We start from the raw sequence: 15,588 nt of genomic DNA, 5'->3' as shown, positions 1-15,588 counted from the left end.
CCTCCCTCCCCACCCCAGGTCACCAGAGCTTCCGGCTCCAGGGGATGGGAGTCCGAGGTGTGACCCTGCGTGAACCCCCACCGTCTTCTCCTGTCCTTTGCAGGAAGCGTGTGCAGCCCTGCTGGATCAGTGCCTGCAGTATGTGCAATCCAGGGCTCCCCACAGTGCCCCCGAGAACACGGAAAGCAATGTGAGCGTGGGGTTCTCCCCTCTCTACCCAGCCTCCACGTCCACCGCCTCTGGCCCCAGCCCGAGCCTTGTGATCGACGGGAGAAGTCTAGCTTACGCTTTGGAGAAAAACCTGGAGGACAAGTTTCTCTTCCTTGCCAAGCAGTGCCGCTCCGTCCTGTGCTGCCGCTCAACCCCCCTGCAGAAGAGCATGGTGGTGAAGCTGGTCAGAAGCAAGCTCAAGGCCATGACGCTGGCCATAGGCAAGTGTTTGGGGGTGAGCAGGCAGCGCCCCAATCCATGGCTGTCTCATATCTTTCCATGTAGCACTATAAAATGGGGGCCCAGATTCTTCACTGTTGGTTCCATTTGTAAAACAGTTACGGGTGTGCCAACACGGGTGACAAATTCTAGATACGTAAAGCTTCATCGGAAACTGGGTGCTGGTGGCTCACGCCTGTCATCCTAGCTACACAGGAGGCTGAGATCTGAGGATTGAGGTTCAAAGCCAGCCCCAGACAGAAAAGTCTGTGAGAATCTTATCTCCAGTGAAGCAGCAAAACTCTGGATCTGCAGGTGTGGTTTCAGCGATAGAGCCACCAGCCTTTGAGAGAGGAAAAACAAAAAAAAGCGAGCGTGAGAGCCTGAGTTCAAGCCCCTGTGTTATCTACAGCATGTGCCCAAACACACACAAGCTTAATTGGATGGATAGCCACAAAATAGAGTAGCAGGTGCAAGTGATACTCAGAAGTCAGTAACCCAGTGGTGATTTCAGAAGACAAGACAGATAAGGTATTGTCTGACCCAGGTAGTTCCTGGCCATAGTGAAGGGCCTCTTACTTAGGCCCAGTGTTAGTCCTGGCTGACTTGGAAGGCTCTCTGTAAGGGCTCTGAGGCTGTATGTTGTAGGCCTAGACCCAGAAACTGTAACCATCAAAAGTCCCTAGTCTGACTCTTTCTCTTCCTATCTCTCTCTGTCTCTGTCTCTCCCCCCCCCCCCCCACCCAAGGCATGGCCTCATGTTCTCATTCAGCCTGCCTGCCCACGGGCACACCTCTAGCCCAGCCTTTTTGTGGTTGTTTTGGCTGGTTCATTGGAGATGGAGACTCACAGACTTTCCTGCCTGAGCTGGCCTCTGGCCTCAAATGGCCTCCAGGTGTCAGCCTCCGGAATAGTTAGGATTACAGGCGTGAGCTCCTGACACATGGCCCCCTTGGTCTCTTGTGAGCTGAACTTTGCTAATGATGCCCAGATGGGCATCTTAGAAAAGCAGTGACGTCTGAATTAGCTGTACAATTCTGCCTCGTTAAGTAAATGTAAGGACATGTATCGAGTGGTATTTTTCCCCCTTCAAGCACTATTAGCTGGTGAACCTTCTAGGTTCCTCTCCAGTGGTGATCAGTGACACACACACCCCTTCCCCTCGGGGAGGAAATTTCTTTTTTTTTAAATTAATTAATCAATTTATTTATTGTTTGTGTGGTGCTGAGGAATCGAACCCAGGGCCTAGTACATGCTACCACATTCCCAGACCTACTGGGTCAAGTGGAGACTCGAGCACAGGCTCGGGGACTCTGCTATGCCACCTAGTGGTGAGAGCCAGAAAGGCAGAGTCTACCATGATAACCCATGATCTACATGCCCACTGGAAATCACTCCTTGTAGAGGCGGCGTTCACATCCTGATCTCTCGGGTACCTCATCAGGTAGGAGAAGGCTGGTTTAATGCCCTGAAGGTTGGGGGTTAAAGAGAGAGACCCTTGATCAAAGCGCAGTTGTCAGACAGACACTGCCTTTGCTCCCTTAGACCACTAGGATCCACTCAAGGGGGTGCACAGTTCATCCTGGTCCTGCCTGGCGCCATCTTTGTTATCATGTACCTGGAGCAGTCTTCAGGGTTGCATGAAGCCAATGCGTTATAAGAACAGCAGGTTACTGCCTACCCACTGTCCTTGGTACTTCAGTGCCCTCTGAGAGAACCTGAGCTCTGCTTCAAAGCCTGGGGGTTCAGGTGAGCGGGAAATGATGTTCTCACAGCCTGCTCAGCAGCTGGCTCCGTCCATTAGTCAACCAGTGCCTGGCATTTGTTTTACGAAGCAGAAGTAAAAGCCAAGTGCTGGGGACTCATCCCTATAATCCCAGCCCACACAAGAAAGCTGAGATCTGAGGACTGAGGTTTGAAGCCAGCCCCAGGCAGGAAAATGTGTGAGAGACTCTTGTAACCAGCAAAAAAAAGCCCAGGTCAGCTGGGTGCCAGTGGCTCCTGCCTGTCATCCTCGCTACTCAGGAAGCTGAGATCTGAGGCTCGCGATTGGAAGCCAGGCTTGGGCGGGGAGGTCTGAAGACTCTTAGCTCCAATAAGCCATTCAGAAAAAGCTGGAAGTGGCACTGCGGCTCAAGTGGTAGAGCTCAAGCCTTGCGCAAGAGAAACTCAGGGATAGAGACAACAAGGCTGATCCAAGCTATTCTGCTACGAGTTCCCAGAATGCTCACTGCCCCTGAAGGATAGTGACAGTGATTTTATTTCTCTTCTTTGCCTCTTTCTGAAGGTGGTAAGAACTCTTGACCTGTCCCTACGATCTTAAAACATGTGTCTGTTCTCATTCATTACATCCTCAGAGAGGCCCAAAGATACGTGTAGGCTTTAATACACTCGTTGGTAATCAATGTGAAACAAACAAATTCTCTGGAGTTGCTGGGCAGAAGGCAAGCTCTTCCAGTTGGCCTAGTGTGAAGGGCCTGGGTGAGTACGAATTGGAGTGGCCTGGCTAGAAGAGCTGAGTTCTTGTAAACAAGAACGAAGATGATGAGAACATCCTTCATGACGCCAGAAACCAGGATAAGGGCTTTGTTTGTACAGGAGCCAATATTGTAGAGGGAACATGGAATTAAAAGGTGACTCAGTGTGGGACTGCTTTGGGGGAGCATTTCTTGATTAGCCAGATGGCAACTCTTCGTTGATTCCCATTTCTTAACCTCCATCCTCCCCGGAGAAAGTGCCGGAATTGCTGTTTTTCTCTGATCTTTCCCATGATTCATTCCCAGGATTCGATCTAATGGGGGCCTCATCTTTAAGCCCATTTAATTCTGTGCAGCGTCGCCGGCTACCAGTGGCTCACACCTTTCATCTTAGCCACTCCGGAGGCTGCGATCTGAGGATCATGGTTGGAAGCCACCCCAGGCAGGAAAAGTCTGTGACTCTTCTCTCTAGTTCACCATCAAAGGCCGGAAGTGAAGCGGTGGCTCAAATAGAAGTGCTGACCTTGAGTGGGGGCTGGGTGGTGGAGGGGGAAGCCGAAGAATAGCACGTAGGCCCTGAGTTCGAGCCCCAAGACTGAAAACACGTATTCTATACATTTCAAGTGACTCTTCCTGCCTTTGCTCTTTCTAGGCGATGGAGCCAATGACGTCAGCATGATCCAGGTGGCAGACGTGGGCGTGGGGATCTCAGGCCAAGAGGGCATGCAGGTACAGACTGGGAGGGGCTATCCGCTGGGGCCAGTCTCATTGGCCTCTTGTCCTGTCAATCTCAAAGCTTTCTCAACTTTCCTCTGGCCACTTTCTGACAGAACTAAAAGGAATTGGCCTTCAGGATTGGCCTTTTTGCTAAGACAGTAAGTAGTAGAAGATGATAGAGGGGCTGGGAACGTGGCTTAGCGGTAGAGTGCTTGCCTAGCATGCACAAAGCCCTGGGTTCGATTCCTCAGCACCACATAAACAGAAAAATTCAGAAGTGGCGCTGTGGCTCAAGAGGCAGAGTGCTCGCCTTGAGCAAAAAGAAGCCAGGGACAGTGCTCAGGCTCTGAGTCCAAGCCCCAGGACTGGCAAAAAATAAAAAAAAAAATAAGATAGAATGTCATTTGCTCCTGTTTTTACAAAGCAGTGTGCAGAAAGTATCTCTGACCATGTCCATGCAAGTATATTTTTGGAAAATCTGGATTAGCAAGAGGGAAGGCAAGTTAGCACCTGCAAACCTGGTTAGCCCTGAAAAGCACCCTCTGTTTTCTATTCTTAAACACTGGCAATATTCCATGGAAACTGCCTTCGTTATGGTGCCGGTGGTATCCTGTATCACCAAAAGATTAAATTTCCATTGTTTGTAAGAGTGCTAGTCCTAGGGCTTGACCTCGGGGGCCTTCACTTTCTTGCTTAGCTTTCTCACTTGAGGCTGGTACTCTACCACTTGAGCCATACCTCCCCTTCTGGCTTTTTTTGGTGGTTAACTGGAGATGAAGGTCTTTCAGACTTTTCTGCCCGGGCTGGCTTTGAACTGTGATCCTAAGATCGCAGCCTCCTGAGTAGCTCGGATTATAGGTCTGAGCCAATGGTACTGGTTCAAGTGGAGACTTCAGGAACAGTTTATTCAGTGTTTTTCTCAAAACTAGATGGTTGATCACCATTTATTAATTAATGGAATTACTGACACATGTACTTGATCAGTGGTTATTTAAGCACTTCATTATGTACAAAGAGTAAATGTTTTCTTGACATTAAGTAACTCAAGTAGTTGCTCTGTAGCTGGACAGCTGGTGTAAGTATCCCTCAATGTCTGTGGGATACTAGATCAAGGACCCCTTTAGACACCCAAATCCAGAAATATATTTATACAGCGCAACAGAATGTTTGCACCTAACCCCCCACACACACCCCCTCTAATATACATCTAATCATCTCTAGATTACTTCTGATGCAAATGCAATGTAAATATTTGTGATACTGTCTAAGGACTAATGACGAGGGGGTAAAAAAAAATCTGTGTGTTTTCAGTACAAGCATAACTTCTTTTCCAAGTATGTTCCATCCACAGTTGTTGTTTCCCTTTATCATTTCTTTTTTTCCAAGACCAGAACTTGAACTCAGTTCCCTGATGCTTTTGCTCCGTGGAGAGGGCTCTGTTGGGGCCAGGTTTTTTGTTGTTGTTGTTTGTATGTATGTATGTATGTATTTATTTATTTATTTACTTACTTACTTACTTATTTATTGCCAGTCCTGGGGCTTGGACTCAGGGCCTGAGCACTGTCCCTGGCTTCTTTTTGCTCAAGGCTAGCACTCTGCCACTTGAGCCACAGTGCCACTTCTGGCCATTTCCTGTATATATGTAGTGCTGGGGAATTAAACCCAGGGCTTCATGTATAGGAGACAAGCACTCTTTGCCACTAGGCCATATCCCCAGCCAAGGGGCCAGGTTTTTCAATAGGGTGATTCACATCAGTCCCAGCTTCTCAGCAGATGCAGAAACAGCTTCCATCGTTCACCTCTGTCTCCCTGCCCGGGATGGTTTCTCTACCATGCCTGTATTGGCAAACTCCTTTTTATCCTCGTTGTCTCTCAGTGGCTCAGCCCCTACCCCCGAGGTCCTGGGTCCCCCCCACAGTGTCCCTTCACTTGCAGGTCTAAGATGTAGGCAACAGGGTCATTTCCTGAGGAAGACCTGAGCATGTAGAGCTCTAAGAGGAGTTCCGCTGGGTGCCAGTGGCTCACACCTGAAGCTACTCAGGAGTCCGAGATATCAGGCTTGTGGTGGAAGCCAGGGCAGGAAAGTCCAGGAGACTCTTATTGCTAATTAGCCACCCAAAGAAATGGAAGGAGAGTCTTAAGCAAAATAGTTCAAGGACCCTGCCCAGGCCCTGAGTTCAAGCCCCAAGACCAGCACCAAAAGAAAAAAAAAAAAGCAAGACCTATTTATCCTTGGAAGCTTTAAATGAGTCCTATAAAGCAATCCCCCTGAATGCTTACTGATGGAAAGAGATGATGGGGGAAAGAGGGCAGAGCCACACCTCACACTGAGTTTGAAGCTGGGCTTATTTGTTTGTTTTCCCACCTGTTCCTCACCTTGCATTTGGGAAAAGGCGAGCTACGGCAAGCGCGGCATTGCTAATAACCAGAACTCCTCTCCCCCTCAAGGCAGTGATGGCCAGCGACTTTGCGGTGCCGAGATTCCGATACCTGGAGAAGCTCCTCATTGTCCACGGCCATTGGTGCTACTCCCGCCTGGCCAACATGGTGCTGTACTTCTTCTACAAAAACACAGTATGTATCACACACCAGCCACCAAGAGAGGCTTGTTGTTTTTTGTTTGTTTGTTTTTTGTTTTTTAAGGCTGGTCCACATCTGAAGATCGTAGTTCAAAGCCAGCAAGGGTAAAAGGACCCTGAGACTCTTGTCTCCAGTGAACCACTAGGAAAACAGACATGGTGCTGTGGCTCAGAGTGGTAGAGCACTAACTAGCCTTGAGTGGGCTGGGAATATGGCCTAGTGGCAAGAGTGCTTGCCTCATATACACAAAGCCCTGGGTTCAATTCCTCAGCACCACATATAAAGAAAAGGCCAGAAGTGGCGCTGTGGCTCAAGTGGCAGAGTGCTAGCCTTGAGCAAAAAGATGCCAGGGACAGCGCTCAGGCCCTGAGTCCAAGCCCCAGGACTGGCAAAACGAAAACAAAAACTAGCCTTGATCAAAAGAGCTCAAGAACAGCAATGCCCAGACCCTGAGTTCAAGCCCCATAATTGACATCCCCCCCCCTCCAAAAAAAATAAAGCCAGCAGGCATAGCTCAAGTGGTGGAGTGGCAGCCTTGAGCAAAAAAATTAAAGGATAGCATCTAAACCCTGAGTTCAAGCCCTAGTAATAAGCACAGAAAAAGAGGGAGGGAGGGAGGGGGGGAGGCCATAATGCAGTACATTCAACACTGTAGATGCAAACTCAGTGAAGGTCAGGGTAGCGTTGGGTTGGACGCGGGCTCCTGCCTGCCCTGATGAAAGCCTGTCTTTCCTTATTGGAGAACAAAAGGAGGGGAAAGGGTCACCTGTTTTTAGCTCATAAAAGATGCAGGGCCTTGGTGTTAACAAGCATTTCTCCACAGGAAGGGTTCAAGGATAATGGCTCCTAACATGAGAGATTCGTCCCTTTTAAGAATACACTGGCCTTCCCATCCAATAAAGAACAGAGGAGGACAGTTTCCATAGCAACAGTGGTTTGGGAACAAAGCTCTTTGGTACTACAGGAAAAAGAAACTCAATTATCTGAGCTTTTTTTTTCCCCCCTCTCTTTTCCCTTGATTGCAGTCACTCATCAGTGACTCACAAGGCTGAGCCTGGGGACGAGAAGCTAGAGGGAACAAGAGAGAAAGAAGTCAGCCATGGGAGGGAGGAAGGAAGGGAAAGAAAGTCAATGAAGAAAAGTTCAGCCTGGCGCTGGTGGCTCACACCTGTCATCTTAGCTACTCGGGAGGCCGAAATCTGAGGATCACGGGGTTCAAAGCCAGCCAGGACAGGAAAGTCTGTCTGACTCTTTATCTCCAATGAACCACCAGAAAACCAGAAGTGGCCCTATGGCTCAAAGTGGAGGAGGGCTAGCCTTGAGTAAAAGAGCTCAGGGACCGCACCCAAGCCCTAAGTTCAAGCCCCATGACCAATAAAAAGAGAGAGAAAAGTCCCAAGTTTGTCAGTTGTTGCTGTGGAGGAAAAAGTTGCATATTAAGAGATTTAAATCATAGATCGAAAAATGCCTGGAGAGATTACAGAAACAGAGCCACTTCTGATTTTCTCAACAAGCCTTTTTTTCAGGTCAAGAAGCCACATCTCAAAGAAATCAAGTGTCTGAGTTAAAGTTCAACAAGGGAGATAGTTCAGAAATAAAAACCCAGGCCTTGCAAAGAGCATCCATCTACCCTACCTCATTCCCTTACCCCAGTCCAAGACCCATTTGAGGTTGAGCAAAGTGGATTACTTACACTATGATTGTGGTTAAGCCATTCCACATCTTGGAACTTCCCATTTCCTTTTCCGGAAATGGTAAGAATCCTGCTCCTGCTCAAAAAGAATATAATGATGTTACTTCATACTAAGAACATGCCACAGAGAGGCACAAGAAGTCCCTAGCCAGTTCCAGGAATGCCTGGTGAGTGCTCTAAAGGCACATAATGATCCTTGTTCCTCACAACCAGTAGAGTAGAACAGAGAAAACCACCGTGATCGGTGCCATATTGCACAACTAACAAACTTAAGACTGGTTTGTGTGTGTGCTTTGTTTCCCTGTCACAAAATACCTTCGATAAAACAACTTGCCTGGAGGAAGGTTTCTTTGGGCTTGTAGTTCCGTGGTGGTTCAGTGCTGTTGCCTTTGAGCTGGTGATAAGGTGTCACATGGTCAGAACACATGAAGAGGAAAACTGCCGAGCCTCTTTATCAATGACTTAACTTCCTCCCACGGAACCCCACCTCTCTCCCATTAAGCCCCACCTCTATCCCACTAAGCTCCGCCTCTAAACACCACCTTCAGATAACACCACAGGCAGGGATCAAGCTGGGGCTTTTCAGGGGCCAAACTGTAGTACATGGCAACGGTTAAAAGCTGCCGTGTGGGGCTGGGAATATGGCCTAGTGGCAAGAGTGCTTGTCTCCTACACATTGAAGCTCTGGGTTCGATTCCCCAGCACCACATATATGGAAAACGGCCAGAAGGGGCGCTGTGGCTCAAGTGGTAGAGTGCTAGCCTTGAGCAAGAAGAAGCCAGGGACAGTGCTCAGGCCCTGAGTCCAAGCCCCAGGAGTGGCCAAAAAATAAATAAATAAATAAATAAAACCTGCCGTGTGGGGCTGGGAATATGGCCTAGTGGCAAGAGTGCTTGCCTCCTACACATGAAGCTCTCGGTTCGATTCCCCAGCACCACATATATGGAAAACGGCCAAAAGGGGCGCTGTGGCTCAGGTGGCAGAGTGCTAGCCTTGAGCGGGAAGAAGCCAGGGATGGTGCTCAGGCCCTGAGTCCAAGGCCCAGGACTGGCCAAAAAAAAAAAAAAAAAAAAGCTGCCGTGCCTTCCCCCCCTCCCCCCACCCCCATATAAATGCACTTAGTGTGCTGATGCTCAGGGACCTAGTACTAGGAGAAATCTATCTTGCTCCTCCCCTATTCTGAGTGTAGGCAAAGAAGACCAGATAACACACCTATGAAATGCCCTCCAGCAGAGAACCCAGGATATAATCCCAATCATAGCATATCATTGTTATCTTTGCTTGTGCTTATAGATGCTTTTCTCTTGAATGGAAATTAATTGTTCAGTGCTCTTCATCCAAAAAAAAAAGTGCATATGGGCTGGCCGTGGTACTACATGCCACCAGGAGAGCCTAAAGCAGGAAGTCTACAAGTTCAAGGCCAACCTGGACTCCATAGCGGCTCCGTCACCAATGAAGAGTGAAAGGAGAAAGGGGGATGAAGAATTCAGGATCAGGGATGTAGCCCAGGCAGGTTTTACTTAGGGACACAGAGAGAGGAGATCCTAGAGAAGAAACCACCGAGTCCTTGCAAAAATTCAACCCTTGATTCTATGTGCTCAGTTAATTAATAATCAGCTTTTCAGGCACAAAACCTCACCTGCTAGGGCCGTTCCTAGAAATTCCCAATGCCCACTGCCAGTCCCTCCAACAGTGTGAGACAAACAGGGCTGCTGGGAGAAGAAGGAAGAAAAAAAGCCTGCAGCAGGACTCCATGTAGGGCTGTCTTGAAATAAGTCGATGCCTGTTTGATTTGATTGACAGTACAACTAAATCCCCAGGACTCCTAGAAGCTGGATGTTGGTTTAATTGACTGTGAGATTCTACAGGGTCTTAGAACATGGGCGGGACTTCCTGTGCAGGCAGAGCCCAGGGCCCTCTGGCCTCACGCATCATCGTCTCTTGCTTGTAGATGTTCGTGTGCCTCCTGTTTTGGTTCCAGTTTTACTGCGGCTTCTCGGCGTCTTCCATGATTGACCAGTGGTATCTGATCTTCTTCAATCTGCTCTTCTCGTCGCTTCCCCAGCTTGTGACTGGAGTGCTGGACAAGGATGTGCCAGCCGACGTGCTGCTCCGTGAGCCCCAGCTCTACAGGAGTGGCCAGAATATGGAGGTGAGCCCCTCCCGGTCTCCGTAGCGCGCACATCTCATCCATCAGAGAAAAGTGCCGATCTCTATAAGAGATCAAGTCTACACCACCACCACAGCAAAAATCAGGCACTTCTGTCTGGTAGAGGGTGCCGAATGACTGCGTATCGCATAGAGCAAATTGCTCACACCAGGAGGCAGGAAACAAAGAGGAAGAGACCAAGGCATCCCCATCCATTGTCTGGATGGCCCAATGACCTAAAGACCTCCCCACCTCTTCCTGAAGGTTCTACCACATGCCAGTAGTTTCACTTTGAGATTAAGCCTTTAACATTCAGGGCCTCTGTGGGAACATTTAACATCCAAACCATTGTGGGCCATTTGGTATATTGACTGAAAATCATCTTCAACCTCTGCCCTGTCCGAGAGCTTCCTTGGAAAGCTCACCTCAAATTGCAGTTGGGGGCTGGGAATGTGGCTCAGTGGTAGAGTGCTGGCCTAGCACGCATAAGGCCCTGGGTTTTGATTCCTCAGCACCACATAAACAGAAAAGGCTGGAAGTGGCCCCGTGGCTCAAGTGGTAGAGTGCTAGCCTTGAGCAAAAAAGGAGCAAGGGACTAGGGCCAGCACCTAGTGCCTGAGTTCAATCCCCATGAACAACAACAACCCAAAAAAAGCAAATCCCATTTCCCACTCCTCCTACTGTAATCTTCAGAATTGGCTCACTGGGCAAGTGTGTGTCCCTTGGTCACCTTTGGGGACATGCTGTTCCCACGGGAGCAATGTGCAGGCCTGGGGATGCCCTGAGTCACATGATGATGGACTGCTCACCTACTGTCAGCTCAGGAGAAACCTCATCTTTGTCAGCCTCAGCCCCCTAGGGGTAAAAGAATGCTGGGAGCTCGTCCTGTGGAGAAAATGGACCAATAGGAGTGCGCAGGCCTTTCCTTAGGTGGTAGTCAGTGGTCATTCTGTCCCTTCCACTAGAGCTTGGGCCAACTACCTGGAGATTTCGTATGGTTAAATATAAATTTGGTCACCCAAAATCTGTTTATATCAGAGTCCCTTTCACATGTACGTATATAATTGTCTTAGTCTGTTTTGCATTACTGTAATGAAATCCTGGAGGCAGCTACTCAATAAAGAAAAGAGGGTTTCTTTTGTTTTGGTGGGGGGGGGGGAGGTTGGTTGGATGTTGCAGAGGTCCAAGATTGAAGAGCTGTGTCTTTTTTTTTTGTCTTTTTTGGTGCCGGACCTGAGACTTGAACTCAAAGCCTGAGTTCTCTCACTCAAGGCCAGCACCTGAGCCACAGCACCACTTCCAGCATTTTTGGTAACTCGCAGGAAATATTAGTGCTCCATGAATTTCCCTGCCCGGGCTGGCTTGTGAACCTTGATTCTCAGATCTCAGCCTCCTGAGTAATTAGGGTGACAGGAGTAAGCTATTTGCCACATGGTGTCCAGTGAGTACCACTGCTGTCCAGTTGTACCACCTTTGTCCCCCATTCTGTGACCCCTGCCTTTGCCTCCCGAAAATAGATAAGACTAAAAGAAAAACAGCAACAAAGGAAAAAAAAAAAAACCACCTCATTTCCATTTGGAATTCATTGGCTAATCATTCAATAATTCAATAATTCATTGGATAATTGGAATTCATTTGGATAAATCTTATTTTATATGATCAGAAGCACACAGGCATAATGCGCCTTTGTGTTCTTCTCCTCAGAGCATCCTCCTTTTGTCTCACAGTGTGTGAATGCCTAGAGTCCTGTATAATTCATCATGTCCCTGTGTACTTTCGATCTAGCTTCCCTATATGAGAGAAAACATGTGCTGTTTGTCTCTCTGAACTTGGCTTTATTACCTCACTTAGCATGATTTTGTTCCAGGTTCATCCGTTTCCCTGTGAATGGCATCGTATTATTCTTTCTAATGGTTGCGTGAAATCCCATTGTGTTTAGGTTGGGTAGTGAGTGGCTTTTCATCTACTGTCTGGGGCCTCAACCTTCCCCCAAATCCTGAACCGGCTAGCTTTGTTCTGGTGTGGGGCTTGTACATTCAGGGCGTAACCTCCTGAGGAGAGAGGGTCACTCCCTGTGATTGTCCTGTTTCTCTTTGTGTCCCAGGAGTACCAGCCCCGTGCCTTCTGGTTAAACATGGTGGACGCCGCCTTCCAGAGCTTGGTGTGCTTTTTCATTCCTTACCTGGTGAGTAAGGCCCCTGGCCCAGGTCTCCGCATCCGCTGTGCCTGGGTACCCACGCACGCAGCACCTCGCTGTCTCTCTGCTGTCTTTTCAGGCCTACTACGACTCAGATGTGGACATGTTTACCTGGGGGACCCCCATCACGGCCATCGCACTGTTCACCTTCGTGCTGCACCTGGGTATTGAAACCAAAACCTGGGTGAGAGATGCTGGTCAGATCACAGCCACCCCCCTTTCCCACCCACCCCCAAAAAAAAGGGCCCTGAAGCTATGGGCCCCATACTTCCCAACAGGGTTCCTTGAGAACTTAGGGGTTTTAATTTTGTTTCAGCAGGCAGGAGAGACGACAAAGCTGGTTTCATTTTCATGAGGAAGAAAATGATACCTAATTCCACCCTGCCCAGCTTTCGGCTCCTTTCTCTACCACCCACTGGGGTGAGGGTGGTGGTGGGGGGTCCCCTTACTGCTGTGTGTCCCTTACACCCCTGTTCCATGCTGGTCTCCTAAAGCCCCACCACCTACCAGAACAAAGACTCCAGTTTACTTGGTACAGTGGCTCAACCTTATCATCCCAGCTACTTGACAGGCAGAGATCGAAGGAGGATTATAGTGCAAAGCCAGCCAGGGCAAGACGTTAGCAGAAACCCAATCTCAGGAGTGGAGTGGCACATAGCTGGTATTCTAGCTGCAAGGCTGGCTGTGCCTAAGTGTAAGACCCTATCTGAAAAGTAATTTCAAAAGGCAGGAGGGGGCTGGGGATATGGCCTAGTGGCAAGAGTGTTTGCCTCGTCGTATACATTAAGCCCTGGGTTCAGTTCCCGAGCACTGCATATATAGAAAACGGCCAGAAGTGGCTCTGTGGCCCAAGTGGCAGAGTGCTAGTCTTGAGCAAAAAGAAGCCAGGGACAGTGCTCAGGCCCTGAGTCCAAGGCCCAGGACTGACAAAACAAAAAAAACAAAAAAATCAAAAGGCAGGAGGTATAACTACAGTGGTAGAAGGCCCAGAGCTCCCAACCCAGTATCAGATTTAGATAGGTAGATAGATAGATGATAGATAGGTGGATACTCAATTTTTATTAAGACCCTAGAATATCATACCCTCTCACTGAAGACTAGTAGGCTTTTGTGGCCATCATTGTTTTTACTTTTTCTGTAGTGGGTTAGTGGGTCTTGAACTCAAGGCCTGGGCTCTGTCTTAGCCTCTTTGCTCAAGGTTTTACCACTTGAACCACAGATCCACTTCAGGCTTTTTAGTGGTTAATGATCCATTAAGAATCTCACAGACTTTCCCGCCCACTCTGGCTTTGAACCTTGATCCTCAGATCTCCGCCTCCTGAGTCAGCTAGGGTTTCAGGCATGAGCCACCGGCACCCGACATCACTGCCACTTTTTAAGTTGACCGTTAAAGCCCTTTCTCTGGTTCCCTCTGCAGACCTGGCTCAACTGGATTGCCTGTGGCTTCAGCATCCTCCTGTTTTTCTCGGTGGCTTTGGTGTACAATGCCTCCTGTGCCACGTGCTACCCTCCGTCGAACCCCTACTGGAGCATGCAGACCTTGCTGGGAGACCCCGTGTTTTACTTGACTTGTTTCCTTGCACCCATCACAGCCCTGCTGCCCAGGTGGGTATGGGAGAGGCCGACCTTCGTCCCCAGAGCACTGCAGGGCATCGCTGGGCTTGGGGCCCGTGTGTGTCTCCAAAAATACAGAGGCGCCACCCACCACCGGTCTACAGTCTGACTGACTTTCTTTTCCCCCTTGTGGTGCTTTTTCCAGATTGTTCTTCAGAGCCCTCCAGGGAAGCCTCTTCCCCACACAACTCCAATTGGGACGTCAATCAGCCAAGAAATCCCCCAAGAAACTCAACACTCCCCAAGAAACCTTTGCTCAGGGACACCTCCCAGGAGACCCAAGAACTGAGCACTCCCAAGGGCGGGGGGCCCTGAGTCCTTCCAGGTCTCTCTCTAACAATTGTGCCTCCTGTTCCCCCGAGGCCGGGGGAGAGCCCAGCACGGTGGACACCAGTGTGCCGTTGAGAGAGAGCACCCTGGTGGAAGGGCTGGGTACCCAGGCCCCAGGGCCCTCCTTGCTGGGAGAAGCTACTGCAGAAGTCTGTCCTGGAGACTCAAAGAGGAAATCCACCAGTACAACCCGGGCAGCGCCCCTGGCCTCCCTCTTCAACCTACCCAACTTCAGCTCCCTCAACTGGGTCTCCTCCTTGTCCATGGTCAGCGGGCTGGGGAGTGTGTTACAGTTTTCCAGGAGCAGTTTACAGATGGATAAACAGGATGATGAATTCCTGGCCAGCCCACCACCATCCGATCAGGACCTGCATGGCTTACAAGGACAAGTCTCTGACTACTTCTAGGGTCCTTTTTCTTTATAGAACATAGATGTTAATATTATTTATGTTTATTATTTGCACAGAAGAGTTCTAGGGGAGATGTTATTTTTAAATGTTTCCAAGGCTAATCCAGAGAAACCAGAGGTACCCAAAGAAAAGTTTTATTTTTTAAAAGTTCTAAAATAGAGTATATTGATAAAGACAAATAAGAGCTTTAACATATATATGTGTGTGTAAATATATATAAACGGTTTAAAAGAAGAGCGACACTTGAAAAGCGTGTTGAGATTTATTTTCGTTTTCTTCTCCTTGTGGAAGGAGAAAAGGACATGCTTGCTCCCGTATGGTCTCCAAGGTAGGTGTGTTAACCCCAGCGTGGGGGGAGATGGCAGAGGAGAGGGGGTACGTGGGGCCCACAGGCAGATCTCTCCACCATCATTGTGGCTGTGGCTTCTCTTCAGCCAGAAAAGCGAAAGTGAGACGTCAGGAATAATCCATGGGCCAAGCGCATGCCCGTGCTTGACTTTATCCGGGCATTTCAGAATGATCTCCTTGTAGGACAAGCAGCCCCCCGAGTAGTTATTCTGGTGGATAAATATCTTCACATGCAATAAACGTCACTTTGCAGCATGTGGAGTGACCACTGTTACACAGAACTGTTGGTCACGTGACTTAACGTGAGGTGGAATTGGAATGTGGTGGCACATTAATTCTAAGAGCCACTTCCCTATGTGAAGCCTTTTGGATACAGAAGAAAATGATGCATTGATGTACAAGGCAGACTCTGTGCCCAGCCCATTACCCCACATCTCCAGCATCGGGCTTGGTACCACACCTACAGGTAGATTACCTCCGCATGTTCATCTGATGAGCCATTATTTCTGTCTGTCTAAAACAAGGAAAGAAGAAAATGAACGTCTAAGACAAGCTGGATGCCATGGCTCATGTCTATAATCCTAACTATTCAAGAGGCTAAGGTCTGAGGATCGTGATTCAAGGCCAGCCTGGGCACTGGGGGC

General features: G+C 48.9%; 1 protein-coding gene across 1 annotated transcript in view; it reads left to right on the top strand.

Moving 5' to 3' along the window:
• The window catches only part of Atp10a (ATPase phospholipid transporting 10A (putative)), an 81,807-nt gene extending 66,971 nt beyond the window's left edge, over positions 1-14,836 (top strand). The window contains exons 14-21 of the mRNA XM_048369057.1: positions 104-431; positions 3,559-3,635; positions 6,072-6,197; positions 9,848-10,048; positions 12,150-12,230; positions 12,322-12,426; positions 13,660-13,847; positions 14,002-14,836. Of these exons, the coding sequence (XP_048225014.1) occupies positions 104-431; positions 3,559-3,635; positions 6,072-6,197; positions 9,848-10,048; positions 12,150-12,230; positions 12,322-12,426; positions 13,660-13,847; positions 14,002-14,593 (1,698 nt within the window). The 3' untranslated portion in view covers positions 14,594-14,836. The remainder of the gene's footprint in view (positions 1-103; positions 432-3,558; positions 3,636-6,071; positions 6,198-9,847; positions 10,049-12,149; positions 12,231-12,321; positions 12,427-13,659; positions 13,848-14,001) is intronic.
• The last annotated feature ends 752 nt before the right edge of the window (positions 14,837-15,588 follow it).

The sequence above is a fragment of the Perognathus longimembris genome, chromosome 20 (assembly GCF_023159225.1).
Source record: "Perognathus longimembris pacificus isolate PPM17 chromosome 20, ASM2315922v1, whole genome shotgun sequence".
Lineage (NCBI taxonomy): Eukaryota > Metazoa > Chordata > Mammalia > Rodentia > Heteromyidae > Perognathus > Perognathus longimembris.
The sequence above is the reverse complement of the archived record's forward strand: the minus strand, read 5'-3'. Positions and strand labels throughout refer to the sequence as shown.